At 45.9% G+C, this 16,271-nt stretch overlaps 1 protein-coding gene across 1 annotated transcript in view; it reads right to left on the bottom strand.

The window, feature by feature from the left end:
* Positions 1 to 16,271, bottom strand: part of Znf704 (zinc finger protein 704) — a 198,260-nt gene that overhangs the window by 31,223 nt on the left and 150,766 nt on the right. Inside the window, exons 3-4 of the mRNA XM_036177672.1 lie at positions 13,360 to 13,463; positions 9,581 to 9,807 (exon numbers count right to left, since the gene is read on the bottom strand). Coding sequence (XP_036033565.1) covers positions 9,581 to 9,807; positions 13,360 to 13,463 — 331 coding nt within the window. The remainder of the gene's footprint in view (positions 1 to 9,580; positions 9,808 to 13,359; positions 13,464 to 16,271) is intronic.

Here is a 16,271-nt window from a genome sequence, read left to right as displayed (position 1 = left end):
TCATAACAACAGAAAAGTAGTTGATCTTATCCTATGTGTACTGAGTACACTAAAAATGAAGCTATAATTTACTTTTCATTCCTGAATTTCTTTTCGAGAAGAATTTGGTTTTGTTTTTGCATATGGGCTTGCTTGCCCTTGTGTGCCTGAAGATGCCAGATGAATGCACTGGATCTCCTGCAGCTGCAGACACAGCACTGTGGGCTGCCTGATGCATGTGCTTAGAACCCCAGGCTTCTCTGCAAGAACAGAGTACTCTAACTACAGAGTCACCGCTCCAGCCCTGGATGTTCTTTTTTCAAATTACATCTTATTTATTCTGTGGGACTGAGCAGGTGATCGGGCTTGAAGGCCAGTGCCTTTATCCACTGAACCATCTCACCAGCTCCCATTCTTAAGGGAATTCCTGATCTGCCGTGTGTGACCCCACAGGTCATCCTGTTCCGTCCTCTACCCTGCTCAGTGCCTCAGGAGGCTGGCCTCCGTGCATAGAATCAACGGGCTCCTGCCCATGGGTTTCTGGTTGGAATGTGGCCTGTGTGTGTGTGTGTGTGTGTGTGTGTGTGTGTGTGTGTATAACAGGAGGTTGCAGCAGGCAGGAGAAAATCCTGATTCCCCTGGCTCTCATTTTGGACACTTGCTTCTTCATGCTGCTGTGGTTGTGGTGGTGGGCTTGTATGATTTTTAGATCCTGGTTTGTCCCATCATCCCTGTTCAATCCCCCAACCCCATCTGTACTTTTGTGAGACTAAGCTCTAAGGACAATTGAGTGTGCCATGGACCCTCTGTCAGAACTTGAACAATTAAAAGGAAATAAGAGAAATGAGTAATGTTTTTTGGGGGGAGAAAGTGATAATGTGATGGTTTCAGTTATTTGTAAGTTTTTTAAAATAACAAAAGTTTATAAATTAAAAACAAATGCTGGGCCTTTAAGCCCAGCATTCAGAAGGCCAGCCTAGTCTACATAGGGAGTTCCAGAACAGCCAAGGCTATATAGAGACCTGGTCTCAAAAAACCAATCAACCACACATACAAACAAAAAAACTGGGGAAGATTATATTTTCATGTTAACTTCTAAATTAAAAAAATTATTCTTTTTGAGTTTTTGTTGTGTTTGTTTTCCTTGGTGCTGAGTCCCAGGGCCTGAGTGTGCCAGGGAAGCAATCTACAGTGAGGTCCATAGCTACCTATTTTTAACATTGAACTATTTATTTTAATTATTTATTAAACTGGTAACTTTTAATTATTTCTTGTCTGGGCGTCCTGACACACACCTTTAATCCTAGCACTCAGAAGGCACAGGTATATGGATCCCTGTGAGTTTGAAGCCAGGATGGTCTACACATTGAGTTCCAGGCCAGTCAGGACTACACAGCGAGATCCTGCCTTAAAAAAAAAAACAAAAAAAACAAAACCAGCAAAACAAAACAAAGACTTGACTTGACTAATACTGCTTACCTAAATTTAGAGAAAACCAAACATAATGGAAGGATCATCTCAGCTTCAATGGACCTGGGCAGCCAGCTTTGCTCCACACTGGCCAAGGGCGTGCTCCCCTCAAGGCCAAAGCCACTTAATGGCAGTTTAAATCTTTTCAAGGTCCCCTCACTCTAGCCAGCTGAAATCAACCCTCTGTCCACAAACAGACTACTTGCTGTTATGCAGGAGCAAAGGCAAGCCACAGGAGGAGGAGAACACGAAAAAAATAGCTAAATAAACAACGCCCAAATTGCTGCACGGTCCAAGCAGTCTGGAGGAAGCCAAACCAAGCAGAGCTGCCGGCCAAGCCACTGCGGCCGAGTGTGAACGGCCCATCTGTGCTCAACCTTGGCCTCTCCTCAGGGCTCCAACAGATGTGATGCCCACAAATGCATGGGGCAACAGCTGAAAATTCGCCCCAGTGGAAAGCACTTTTGCTGAACATCAAAGTCAATGTCAGCTGACTTGAAGGCTCGCAAAAGGCCTTCTTCACAAAGAGCAGCTGAAGGACGACAGAGAAGGGCTGAGGGAGGCCCCTGTTAGCTGCAATTGCCACCTCCTTGCCTCGTCTAATGTTACAATGCCCCCCCCCCCCAGAGGCCAGGCACACCAGACCACTGCAAACTCTGAATTTTAAACATGTCCTACATGAGACATGTAGATGTTTCTTGGCAAGCTCTTTAGATTACCTGCCTGGTGCTGAGGATTGTAGAGAAATTCTAGAGATGCTTTACAAGGGCAGCTGACTTGAATACTAAATGCCCTGGGCTACAACCTTTGACCTCAGCTCTCAGTCTTTTTTTCTATTTATTTATTTTTTCTGAGTTAGTATTTTGTTGGGTAGTCCAGGCTGGGCTTGAACTTGAGATCCTCCTGTCTTATGTTCCTAAGTGCTGGGACTACCACCCCAACCCACAATCCTATTTTTGTTCCCCAAGACAGGGCCTCACTATGTAATTCTGCCTGTTCTGGAACTCACTATGTGTAGACCAGGCTGGCCTCAAACTCACAGAGACCTGTCTGCCTCTGCCTCTGCAACCTCCCACCCCCATGCTGGGATTAAAGGCATGTGCCATTTATACCTGGCCACACTCTTAAAGTGGTTTCATACCTGGGCTATATGGACTGATTCCTATTTTCCTGATAAAATCTAGACAGGTACTCAGGACAACTCACAGGATGGTTGTCAGAGGTAGCTTTCGGTCCCAGGGGTGGGGACATGGCTTGATTCTGAAGTATGATATGACATGCTTAGGAACACACTGGATTAAAGCAACAATCCAGAAGTTATGTGAACACCACCATAGTGCTGCAGCCTTGGCAATATCATATTGGCTTTTCTGATGCACTGGAGACTCTGAGGGATGCATTATTATTATTATAATATATGGTGATTTGGGGCATATACAAGTATGTGGGTATGTGTGTGTATACTTTGTCTAAATTTCTAAATTGTAAATCAGGTCTCTGAGCAAAGGAGGGCAGGTAAATGTGCTGTACTACACACCCTTCTCAGCTTGTCTCTAGGGCTCCATCAGGGAAGGCAGGGCCACTGAGATCCTTACAGGGCCAAAAGCTAAGGAAAAAGCTACCTTAAAGAGTTCCAGCTATATTCTTACCTGAGAAAGTAGCCTTATACATGTGAGTTTATGTTTATGGACTCCCCTCCTTTATTTGTAAAATGAGCACATTAAATGAAATTAGCAGGAACATGATGTTAATTCAAAGTAATGAATGAATTCAAACTTGCCAAGCACAGATTAGGTAACCCCCACCCACATGCACTGTTTGTTGCTGAGGTTGTGATGAATGTATCAGAAGAATGTGGCTCAGTTGGTAGTGTTTGCCTAGCACGTGCAAAGCCTTGGGCTAATCCCCAGAATGTATAATGGGCACATGGGCATACTCCTGTAATCCTACCACTCAGTCAATCAGGTCATCCTTGGTTACATGAGTTCAAGGCTCACTTGGCCTTGAAGTGAGACTGTCTTAATGACAACCAACAATCAAGGCCTCTGTATGTGCACATGGAATGTATTCGTCTGTGCCTTCTTTCTCTACGGCATGACGACTTTGAAATTAACTCACCACCCTGGTAACCGGCAGCTTTTCCTCCTTTTCTGGCAGTGTGGTGTTCTACTATGAATATGCCATAACTTCTTTTCCCATGTGCCTGCTGGCGGACATTTGCGTTGTTTCCGGTTTGGGGTGATAATGAATAAAGCTGTGATGAACATTTGTCTGTAAGTCTTTTTGTGGACATGTGTTTTCTGATCTCTTAGGTAAATACATATGCAACAGTTGAGTTGCTGGGTCGTATGGTTAGCATATATTTAACTTTGTGAGGAGCTGCCAAACTGTTTTTCAAAGTAGTTATACCATGTTGCATTTCCACTGGCAAGGAGAGCGCATTCCTATTGCCAGAACTTGGCACTTAGTGTGTACGCTGCATGTTTCCACGCTCCCTCAGTCCTATGATAGCCAGCCCTGTAGCAGCAGAAATGTACTGATGGTCGCCTGTCCAGGGTAGAGGTAACCATGCTGCCCGAGGGTCACAGGAGTGTTGGCCTTGGTCAGTTAGAGTAGTGGTGACCTGGGGGAAGACATTAGTCAAAGGCCACAGAATTGTACACCAAAGGTGAGCTCGTGTTAGTTTGTGAAATCTATACTCAGTAAAGATGGATTTAAGGTATTTTTCCCTAACAAGCAGGTTCCTGAGCTAAGAGAGATCCCTTGTCATGTATTCTTTTTTTATTTTTATTTTTTTAAATTTTTTGGTTTTTCAAGACAGGGTTTCTCTGTGTAGCTTTGTGCCTTTCCTGGAACTCACTTGGTAGCCCAGGCTGGCCTCGAACTCACAGAGATCCGCTTGGCTGTGCCTCCCGAGTGCTGGGATTAATACCACCTGGCGTCATGTATTTTCTTAATCCATGGATTCTAGAAGTAAGTTTCATCCTTGAGGTCACCTGTTCACTCCTAGGTGAGGTTGAATGGTTCTTGCATATAGAAAGGTCAGGATGACAGTAGATGATGTCTGAGGTCCTTGGGGCTCCAGCACCCTCAGTATAGACCACATGGCTGGCCAGTCCAGCATCCTGTTAGCCTAGATCTCTTATTTGCACTTGATCCTCTCCCTGGCTAATCAGTTGGGCTAATCCTGGTGATCTGTGCCATTCCAGCGAACCATATACAGACATCCAGACTGCACACTCCCCTCCCTGTCTTTACGGGTACTTTGTTGCTCCTGGTACATAGATGAAGAGTGTAACAAGTACTTTTAACTTCTGGCATAAGACCTCACAGATACTGGAGCTCCTGTGTTAGCACAGACCTTCTCCCTGCACCCAGGTCCAACTGTCGTGGGCATCCCACCCACAAAACAAATCAAAGTGATGGAAATCAGAATCTGTAAGTGGCTCTGAGGTGCTGCTCACGGTCTGGAAAGTGGAGTCCTGAGTCAGGTTTCCTGATGTACTTCCAGTTTCTGCCAGGGCTACTCTCAGTTAATGCACTGCTGGGGGTTGCTCACATCAACCAAAGGTGCACTGGGTGACTGAGGGAAGGCCTCAAGTCACCCTGAGCCACTTGGCACTGGTTCTATCAATACAGGATCAGACGGAGGCAAGTGCTCTCTTCTCTCCATACCCAGGATTTTCAAGCTCCCCACTCACTCAGTAGCCAAGGGTGAACCCACAGCCCAGTGTTAGTGGCTGCATTTATTGCTCTTCCCATCTCTTCACGTAATCAATACAACAGTCCCATCAACATGGTACCTTCAGAGGTGACACCCCAACTTCAGAATGCACAGACTCTACATCTGGTGGAACCAGGAATCTGGCATTTTCCTTAGCAGCACTTTGGGTTTTCCAGGAGGTCTTGTGGAACTGAGAGTGAATTCCTAGCCTTCTATAGAACTGGTTTTCTCATGGGCAGACTACCAGAGTGCCCATACTTTGGGTCATTGCATCACCTTGTGGTCATGACAGGAACTACAACCTCTTCAAAGTCCCAATCACATTCTGTAGAAGTTGGAAGCTACCTGAAACCAGGGGGGAAAGTCTGCTAGAATGTGCCCCCTCCCCCAAAGCTGGCCAGCTGACTTGAAGAGCCGGGAGAGCCTGGCGTCTCTCTCACATTTTCACTGTTGTGGATGAGGAATGGATGCTCCATGTAGGAAAAGGGTCTGAGTCCCTCTCTGCATTCAATGTCCTTCTGCACCTTCAACGCTTTGCTGACACCTGGCCGTGTAGTGTTGGTCCAGTGGGGTCTGATTACGCTGCCCACATGCCATTCTCCTTTGTGGGCTGCGAGGGATCAGTGGACTCTCCAGCTCATTTTGCCTCAAGAGCACCATCTTTATGATTTCTGCTAAGCTCACTGTACTTTTGCCACGATATACGCAACACAACCTTGGGCAATACACACATTTCAGCGAGCATCCTCTGCAAAATGGGAGTAAGGTTGTATCAGAGATCTGGGGTATGACTGAATGAAATGCTGCATTGTCTATGCGAGGCAACTCACACTTTGAACTTCTTTACACAAATGGATCCACGAGAGTTAGTGGTGAGCGCCTGCAGGAGGTCAGAAAGATCAGCTGGAGTTCATAACTAGGAGCCATACCTATGTGCAGTGAAGGTGGCTTCTGCTGTGTTTGTAGCTCATGCAAGGTCTGTTAAAACAGTCCCATGTTCCATTACATGGGATCACAGTTAACAACTTTACAACTGTCCTTTAAGAGGTGTGCTATACACACTGGCAGGTTTACAACCAAGAAGGTGATGGCTTTCTGAGGTTCTCAGAACAATAGTGCTAAGGCTGGAGTGTGGCTCATTGGACTTTTGATCATGGCACTTGGATTTACCAATGCATCACATTATCTCTTTTTAACATGGATCAGGTGCTTCCAAACTTTCTGAATGATAAGCCATAGTAAGAAATACACTCTACAGCATGCACTCACACGTAAGTACACAGCTGGAATGAAAACCCGAGAGGACAATGCTGACCCTACATCCAGCATATGCTCTCCTGTCTTGCTAGTTAAAGAGTAATGATGCTCATCTCTCATTAGAGTGACTCATGGCCTACCAGTCAACTAAGACTCCCATACTGGAAGAATCTGGTCTAGAAATTTCTCAAACAACCCGCACTGGATATGGGACCATTGCAAAGACCAAGGGTTCAAATGGATACTAAGAATCTAAAAGAACAGGTAGGAAAATAAGATGAACTTAGGAAGCTCCATCAACAAGAACAGATGTGCTCAGGCCAAGTAATTATTTCTTCAGTTTGGCAACTTGGACACTTGGTAGTCAGTTCTCATCCCCAGTGATTACAGATACTGGGGCATAGCTGGGAGACGGGTTACTGAAGCACAGAGGGTGACTCTGCATCCTCATTGTTTTCTGCTCATACACAGATGTGCTATGGAATATTCCTTTTTCCCCATTTCCCAAATGGTACTGCTGAGCTTGGTTATCAATGCACACATCTGGAGTTCCCATCTCCTCTCTGGCAAATTCTGACATTTCTGTGATGCCCAGGAGGTACATTTCTTGGTGCCCACTCCCTGGATACATGTGCAAATGCTGATATATATATTTTAAGGTCACAATTTATTGATGACAGAAGAGCCCATTTTTGTAGAAGCCATTCGGTCCAGAAAGAAAGGGTAGGAGAGACTGTGACAAAAAAGTGGCATCGCAGGAAGCTCAGTGAGTTCTGTAGAGACCTTCTGAGACATGGTTTGAAATGTCAAAGACCCCAGTGACAGTGCTTGCATCCTGCAACAACATTTGAAGACAGCTTTTGTCTCTCAAAATTAGTCTAGTATTTTCACACATCAACCCCTGCCCACCTCTGAGTAAAGCAGCTGTCCCTTGCTTCCAGGGTGTCCAGCATTTTGCCTGATGGTGCTCAATAGATACCAGTTCACCAAAGTAAACAAAGAGATGAATAGTAGCTGTCCTGTTTTCTTGCTATTTTTTACTACTCAAAATAATTTTGAGTACAAAAGGCCAAGGCAGCAAAACATTAGTGACTATCAGTTCCCTCATCACTGGCAAGGCTGAGTGTGAAGGAAGAAAACACCAATAAAGAATCAACATAGTTCTAACTGACCCGTTCATGTCTATGACCCGTTCATGTCTACCACCTAGTCTTCTGTGAAGGAAGCCTGCGCCCTTCAAACAGGCGGATTAAATTGCATGTGTATGGGTGTGTGCATGCCATGGTGGAGGTCAGAGGACAACCTGGGTGTCAGTCCTTGCCCCTCATCATCTCATCATGTTTGAGACCCCATCAGGGCCTCTTGTTTACTGCTGTCTACACCACAGTAGCTGGCCTGTGAGGTTTCAGAGATTCTCCTGTCTCCGTCTCCCATCTTGCTATCAGAGCACTAGGATTATGGATGCACATTACTATGTCCATCTTCACATTAGTTCTGAAGATGTGAACTCTGGTCCCCATGCTTGCAAAGCAAGTACTTCACCCACTTTGTGATGAGGCTTTCTTCTCTTTTCCTTTGGTGACTCAACTGTTTGCTAATTTTGCTGGTGTCTGTAGACTCTGTCTGAGCCAGACCGACACAGCCTAACCAAAAGGGAAGAACCTGACTTCTGGGTCTACAGCATATTATAAATGCATCTGTGATAGGTGATCATTAATGTACTTTGAAAGCATTGGAGGGCCACTGTTCTAGAAGATCTCGCCACAACACTGTCCACACCGATGGATCTGGACTGCTCGCCCGTATACCCTTGGAATGGCAGATAAACAAGAGTTCAGCTCTAGGCAGCTGTCAATCTTGTCTGCAGCTATCCATGGATCCAAGTGCTAGAGCTCCTTGACTGTCAAGTGAGTCCCAGGGTCTCATGGCGTGCCCTTGCATAAACCGGACTCTCCAGGACACTTCCTCCAGGGAAGCAGGATGCTGCACAAAGGCCCTCTTCTCTGGGTAAAGATGGCCCTATTTCTTGGGGCATACCCGGACAGAACTGCTGTCCTACTCACTCTGCATGCTCTGAGTTATGCTGATGGAGGCAGGGAGGGTGCTGGACCAACGCCACCTCTTTATTTTCCTCTCCAAATGCATTCAGGGGAGGACAAGGTTGCAATGCATCCTCAAGGCCTGGGTTTGTTTATGGGTCATCATTAAGAATCATGACATCCCACAGCATACAATTTAAAACCAGCATATAATGTCCGTATCACATCATTGTCAAATGATGCTGAAATGTTCTCTAGGTTTAGGAGCAGTGTTGCTGTCGCCTAGGAAATAAAAATGCTTCTATAAAATGGAGGGCGAAGGGTCACTGTGAATGGCTCAGTGGGAAAAGGCACTTGCTCCCAAATCCAAGTGCAATCCCCAGAACCCACAGGGTAGAAGGGGAGAACCAACTCCCTCAAGCTGTGGTGTAACCTCTACATGCACACTCAAACACATACCACGTAAGTGAATAAATGTTGAAAAAATCCAGACTCTGAAAATGATGATAACAAATCAAAGATTCCAGAAGAGAACAAAAAGACTATGGCTTTGGATTGTGGCTCTTAATAAAAATATCCCAGAACCCCAATTTCTATATAGCACTTCTGTAAGGACCAAATAGTTGTATAGTCAGCTAAACTACTGAGCCCAATATTTAGCGCTTCATTACATTTTTGTTTAGTAAGCATACTTTTCAGGATGGAAGCATACACATTTATGTGTTACCTTTTACATATCTAGTTGGGTCAAACTGAACAAAGCCTTTTGGGCTGACGGAAGCAGAAAAGAGAAAAAAATACTGGTTATATTTTAAGAGCATTTAGTCACAGGAAGTCTCAGTCCAGTATTTTAGCTTCCAAACAAGGTAGAGCTGCTTGACAATGTATACACAGGAGGGGGCATGCATATGGATGGGGATTGCACATGGGTACGCTAGTCATCTTGTCTTTAATCAGGGAAACTGGCAATGTCAGAGACAACTAAGGCGGAACGTGTGTTTGTGTGTGTGTGTGTGTGTGTTTGTGTGTGTGTGTGTGTGTATGTGTGTGCTCACTCTCATGAGTGACTAAGCACCAGTCCCTGGGGGGCAGAGTCCAGCGCACCACCCACCTTTCTCTTCCTGGGAATGGGCTCATCGAAGAGCAGGTTGCTGGCCTCCGCCTCGTCGATGCCGTCATCAGGCGGCGCCGGGCTGCGGAAGGGCTTGAAGCTGTCGGCCGACAATGGTGGCGAGGGTGTGGACGGGTTGGACTGGTCACTGGGAGCACTCCAGCTCCAATAGCCGCTGCTGCTGCTGCTGGACGGTGCACCCTCCTTCCAGGACCCGCTGAGGCCCTCTGTGAGCACAGGGACAGCAAGTGAGGGCCTCTGGGGAAGGGGTCCGAGTCCTGTCCGCACCTCCGTGCTGCATGCAGTAACCCACAGTCACCCACCCAGTCACACGTAGCTTCCAAGCAGTTGTTTTAGCCACAGAGCAGCAGGGCTGTCTGGGCTCTGATGTGTGTGTTTTACTGCACAGTGCTCTTTCCTTGGGACTAGTGGAGATGAACTGAAAACAAGGAAGTAATGGTTATTTCTTGTTTAGCAGCTGTGCGGCTTCTGAGTGTTAAACTGCCTGTGGTATCCTCCTACCTGACCACCAAGTTGCTCGCTCCGGTTCCATTCTCCTTTTTAAAAAAAGGTATTACTCATGTGACTATGGTTCCTGGGATGTATGTCTAAGAAACCAGATTAACACTTAAGACTCTATCAATCAGAGTTGATAATTTCTAGATTGGCAATAAAATGACTTCCCACTGCTTATTAAAACAAATAGTGTCTTCTGACTGCTCTTCTATCCTTTTAAACTTAATTTTCAACGTTAGTGTATAAAATAATGGGTTTTATAGTGGCGTTCCTCCACATCTGTGTCATTACACTTCATTCCAATCCTTCCTCTTCCCTCCGGCCCCTCTTATTAGTCTCCTTCTTTCCACTTAGTCTCCACTTCGGCGCTCATACTGTGCGTGCCAATTCCCTCTACTTAATGGAGCTCATCTGCAGCTTCAAACGCTGTTACATCTGTCACTCAGAGTAAAGTGTCCCCATCTGACACTGGCACAGCAAGTCCAGATACCTGCTCTCTAACTAGTAAGTGACTCTGGACGACTGAGGCCAGGACCTGGTCCCCTAGTGGTCCTTGGTCCTCCAGAGCATGCAGGCCCTCTACTGTGAGCATCTCTTATCTCTGTGGTTGAGCTGGACTGCATCAGAATTTACTGGCAATACCTACTGACTGGACTGGTGCTCAGTTTAACTGGAGGAAGTCCAGTGCAGAGATTTCTTCCTGTTAGCGTCAGAGGAGGATGTACAGGCTTTTAACCACTGTAGATTTCCTTTCTCTTTCAGGACACCCAAACTTATTAGCATTTATATACATTCTACTTTCTGGATAATTCCTCTTCCATATTTATGTGCATTGTGAATGTATTAAAACCCTAATTGGGGGGGGGGGAATCCCAAAATGATGTTTCATTAAAAAATACTAGTAGTGTCTGTGTAACTACTAAGGAAGCAAAGATGAAGAGAAGACTAGTATTTGTAGAGAAATCACTACCCTTTCCTAGTTATAGATTTCCAGCAAATTCCTCAACGATATCAAAGACTTTAGTAAAAGCCATCAAATTTTACACTGAAGTGACAGGTGCCCATTTCAAGATGGTAAGACTGGCAGAATTAAATGTTGTTGTTTTTAACATCACAAAGCCAGTTTAGTATTTCTGCCCTGCAGACTGAGGGTGAGGAAGGGATGCTCAGGCACACAGCATGCTTCAGCGGCACCTCCTCACATACTCCACCACAGACTCCTACAGCAAAGTGAAGTTCACGCTGAGGGATGTGCTGTCACGGTCCATAGGAGAACGAGCCATCCTCACGGTGTGTTATGTCGCCTCACGTCAGTGTCAGCAGGGTATCTGTTACCAGTCTGTGAATACTTTCTTCACTCCTCAGCCAGGAAGACAAGCTGACACTAGATGAATCTTTCAGAAACACTCATCGTGTTTCCTGGGCTGCAGCATTTCCTTATCTTAAGCCAGCATTAGCCAAACAGGCAGATGGGCCCAGCTGGGCTCTTAGCTCTTTGCAAAGCTACTTCCTAACAGAGAAATCCTTCTCAGTGACAAAAGGGATCACAACAGGTTCCCCAAACTCACTGATACAGCATCATTCTGGAAAACAACTTTATTCCCCTAAAAACTAATGACTTTATTATTATAAATTGCTTCCCTTACTTAAAAATTTGCTTCCTTTTGTAAACCAAATGATAGACTCCAAATTCAGTAGTTGAGTAGCTATTTTAAATGATTTTATTTTATTTATTTATCTATTTATTTATTTTGAAGCAAGGTCTCTCTACGTGGGCCAGGCTGGCCTCATTAATTCACAGAGCTCCATCTGCTTTCGCCTCCTCAGTGCTGAGATTAAACGCATTTGCCATCATGCCTAGCTGAGTAGGGTTTTTAAACCATCAATGAACACTGACATGCTCTATTGCTGTGCTAACAGAAGTGTGTACTGAAGTATGAAAAGGTTTATTTTCATTTTCACCTTTAAATACAAAGGAACAGGAGAAATGTTCTCAATTAAAAAAAGAATCATATAGTAAAAATAACGATTAATTTAAAAGTATCTTTTCCCCTCTATGGATTCAAACTCGTTCCTAGAATCTTTTTTGGGGTACCCCAGTCTTACCTCCAGCAATGCTGCCTAGTGAGAAAGGCAAATATGGGTATACCCATTTGCCAAGAGGCTTCCAAAAGGCCAAGGCACTAAAATAAGAATGATCATGTCATCTCAAAGCATGTGCTTATGCAGTATATATAAGTTCATCTATGTATATGTCTATATTTAAAAACATGTGTACATACATACAAACACATATGCAGCCTAGTATTCTAATCCTAATTTTCAACCACCTGGGTGGATCACTTTAGCAGCTCTCCCACAGTCTTAGAAGAAAAACTTCTGGCCAGGCACACATGATCTGTCACAATAAAGCTCCTGTTCTCCTCTGTCCGACTTCATCTCCCACTGTCTGCTTTCCCAATTCATCATGAAGATTAGGTAAAATGATATCACACCACGATTAGGAAGGCAGATCTGGAATCAGAAGACAGGAACTAGAAATGCTCTACCATTTGAAAGCCAATTAGTCCAATGTGCCTTGGTTTACCTATCTGTAAAATGGTGATAATAGCATCTCGTATACTTGCTGGTAGAAATACCCTGAGATAAAGTAAGTAGAATACTCAGCAGATAGTTAAGTCACTGCTCAATCAATATGCTAGCTGTCAATGAGGCCATGACTGACAGAATTGTTTTTTTCCCCCTGAAAGGGACTGTATACTCTCTCTGAGTATGGGCACTATTTATATCCTACTGATACATTCGAATCACCTAGGTGGTATCTGACATATACTGAATTCATGAGTGGACTAAATACTTCTCTTGGTTAGGAAGGGTGATAATGCTTTTACAAACTGCTGGATCTTCAGTGGGTTCCCGGATCCAACTGTCTCTCAGTGAAAAAGAATCCATGCTGGGAAAACAAGTTCATTAGACCGCTCTCCATTTGCCTAGGGAAAAGGAACATGCGTCCTGCACAGATGTGTCCTGGGAAGGCAGCAAGCACGTCTGAGAGCTCAGTAGATGTGGGCTGTCTAGGTGAGGTCATGAGAATGCTAGGGTCTTAGGAGGAGGAGGAGGCTGATGGCCCAGGGTCTCTATTTCCCCACATTTCCCCTGATTCGAAACAGCTTCTCATTGGGAGGAAGGAGATCCCTAGGCCGAGGCCTTGCTCTGGGTGCTAATGGGCACTTTCCCAAAGACCATACCCTCGGTTGGCTTACCATTGGGTCGCACAGGAGGGCTCCGGACCAAAGGGCTGGTTGACAAGCTGGTTAGCACCATTGCCGCAGTCACCTTGTCCATGTCCAGTTCCTCTGAAGATTTTCTGTAAAACAGGAAGAAGAGCTGTCTGTCTGTGCTCACTCTACCCATGGCCAAGCAAGGCATTACAGGCTGCCACATTGACTTCCTGACGTATCCTCAGGAAAAACCCAATGTTCTGCTACTTGATTTATATAAGAGGCCAAGTGACCCAATCAAAGCCATACATTACAGGAAGAAAGGGGTGCCTTCTTCATGGTCTGTTCAACAACTATTTGGGTGTGCTGGTGAGCCAGGCTGCCGCTCTGCAGGCACCAGTGATGCAGAATGAACAACAGACAAACCAAGCACCCGGAATAAAGAATTTCTGATAGTGGCAAGTGCTATGCAGGGTAGTAGCTGTGGACACAGTGGTGCCTAAATGTCTCTGAGGAGTGACTTCTGAGGCGATGTGAAGTTGAGGAGGACTTAGTTCTGGGAGTAGAGAGAAGTGTATCTCTACGGCAGTGGTGGCCTGCGGTACCCTAGATGAGTTCTCTAAAGAGAGAGGAGAGGGGCAGAGCTGTTTCCCCTGGGTCTTGTGCCAATGGAATGTTTCACCTTTATTCCATGTGGATTTGAGAGTCACCGGGCACTTTCCACGGGCCCCCATAATACGGTGAGTACTTGCCAAACAACAGCTGAGCTGGCATCATGCAGAAGAGAGGGTAGGAAAGGCAGAGCAGAAAAGGGAGGGTGTGAGATAGTTGACAGGGGTGTGGATGAAAGAGACTGGTGGCTGGGGGCAGTGGCTGGTGACTCTGGGGCATCGGTGGGGGGACAGTAGAACGGTGGTATGGGATGGTTCCAGTAACAACGTGGGCATTCCCAACAGCCTGCACTGACATGAGAGCAACCAGACGAGAAAAGCATTCAGGGTGTTTGAATTTGAGGGTCCCTCCCGCCTTGTCTGTATGTGCGTGCGTGCGTGCGTGCGTGCGTGCGTGCGTGCGTGTGTGTGTGTGTGTGTATGGGGGGTGTTGTGTGCATGCATGTGAACGCTCCAGGTTGAGTCTGGGCATCTTCCTGTATTGCTCTTCTACCTAACTCCCTGATGAGGTCGTGCTGGCCAGCCTACTCTCGGGATTTCCCATCCACACCTTCTGAGGCTGAAGTCACAGGCGAGCACCTGCCACTTAGCTGGGTTTCTGGGGATCTGAACTGTGGGCTTTCACCACTGAACAATCTCCTCAGCCCTCCACCTTTGTTTTTCATTTCATTCCCCACATCCTACCCAAGGAAGACGACAGTGGCATGGGGGCAGCTATGGTAATCACCAAGTGAGACAACAAGGTTGCTCTTATTTCATCCTGGCCAGTTAAACGTGAACCTGTGAGGCAGCCATCATGGCGGCTGGAGTCAGCTTGTGTGAACTTGTTTCCTTGGAGAAGTCACAACCGAGAGGCAAAAATGTATGTACTTCGTTGACACAAAGTAAATGACACTACCTCCCGGGAGATGACCATTTTCCAATTAGGGAGCAGCTGAAGCAGCACCGCTGAGGACCAGTAAGCCATGTCTGCAGATGGGTTGTCACTCCGACAAATGTGGCTTTCCTTCACAGGTGTGCTGTAGCATTTGTAAAAGCAGTGAACTCTAGACCTCAAAACTTCACAGCACTGCTTCACAGCTGAGTAGAAAAGATATGCCTCCCCTGGAGATCGGCCCAACGCTTCTTTACATGTGTGTGTGTGTGTGGGGGGGGGTGCTGCCTGAGATGTTGATCTCATCAGCTGGATGGCATTTAGAATCACCATGGCAACAAACCTCCAGCCCGTCTGCGGGAACTTACTAGATAGGTGACCTGAGATAGAAGACCTACTGAAATGTGGGCTGTGGCATTCTATGGCTTGGAGGCTGGACTTAATCAAAAGGAGAACGCTAGCTGAGCAAAGCCATTCATCATTCTCTGCTGTGACTCCAGAGACCAGCTGCCTCAGGTCCCTGCCCTTGGCTTCCCTGGAGTGAGCTCACAAACTGTGAGCCCACACAAACCCTCCCTTAGCTTGCTTCTGTCTGGTACTTTGCCATAGCAACAAGACAGGCAGCTAACACATTGCTCCATTAATTTTACCATGAAGTTACCAAAAATCAGTTTGGCTTTTCTGATACCCAACATGGTACTAAGTTATTCCAAGTTTATTGTTTCAATCCAAGGTGCCAGAGGATGGAAACCTTTGACGTTTTCCTGCATAATACTTCTCAAAATCCCTTATGTGCTTACTCCCCAAACTGTTCCATCAGAAGGTGAATGATCTGTTTCAGTGACTGGCAAATAAAAATATTCTATAAGTAAGCAGGAGCAGGACGGTGGAACTGCCTCCACGGACATGTGGAAGACAATGGCCTGCTTATACACTCAGCTGCCACACAAGCTTTACAGTCATCACAGGATACAGGCCCCGCACACTCTGGGAAAGGCGATGCTGGCTTCCTGCAGAAATGGGTTCCCTTGACGCAGCACTGAGAAGAGAGCCTAATGCACCTCATGCTCTCCTGGGTGTTGTGCTGGCTCAGTGTCCCCAAGAAACACCAGTGTGGGTGTGGCACAGCTGGACAGACACTTGCCTCCCCTGTTCCAAGACTGAACTACAACCTCTCTCTGTGATGGCTAACCTTCACTGTCAATCTGACTGGATTTTAAATCCCCCAAGAAACAGTTCTGCGAATAGCTGTAAGACTGTTTCCATTAACAGATCAACTGTGGGAAATGCACCCTGAGTATAGGTAACACCATTCCAGACTGGGGGCCTAGACTATACAAAGGATAAAGGGTGCCCACATTCATCTTGCTCCCAATGGTCAACACAACACGACCAACATATACAACTTT

The sequence above is a fragment of the Onychomys torridus genome, chromosome 2 (assembly GCF_903995425.1).
Source record: "Onychomys torridus chromosome 2, mOncTor1.1, whole genome shotgun sequence".
Classification (NCBI taxonomy): Eukaryota; Metazoa; Chordata; class Mammalia; order Rodentia; family Cricetidae; genus Onychomys; species Onychomys torridus.
The sequence above is the reverse complement of the archived record's forward strand: the minus strand, read 5'-3'. Positions and strand labels throughout refer to the sequence as shown.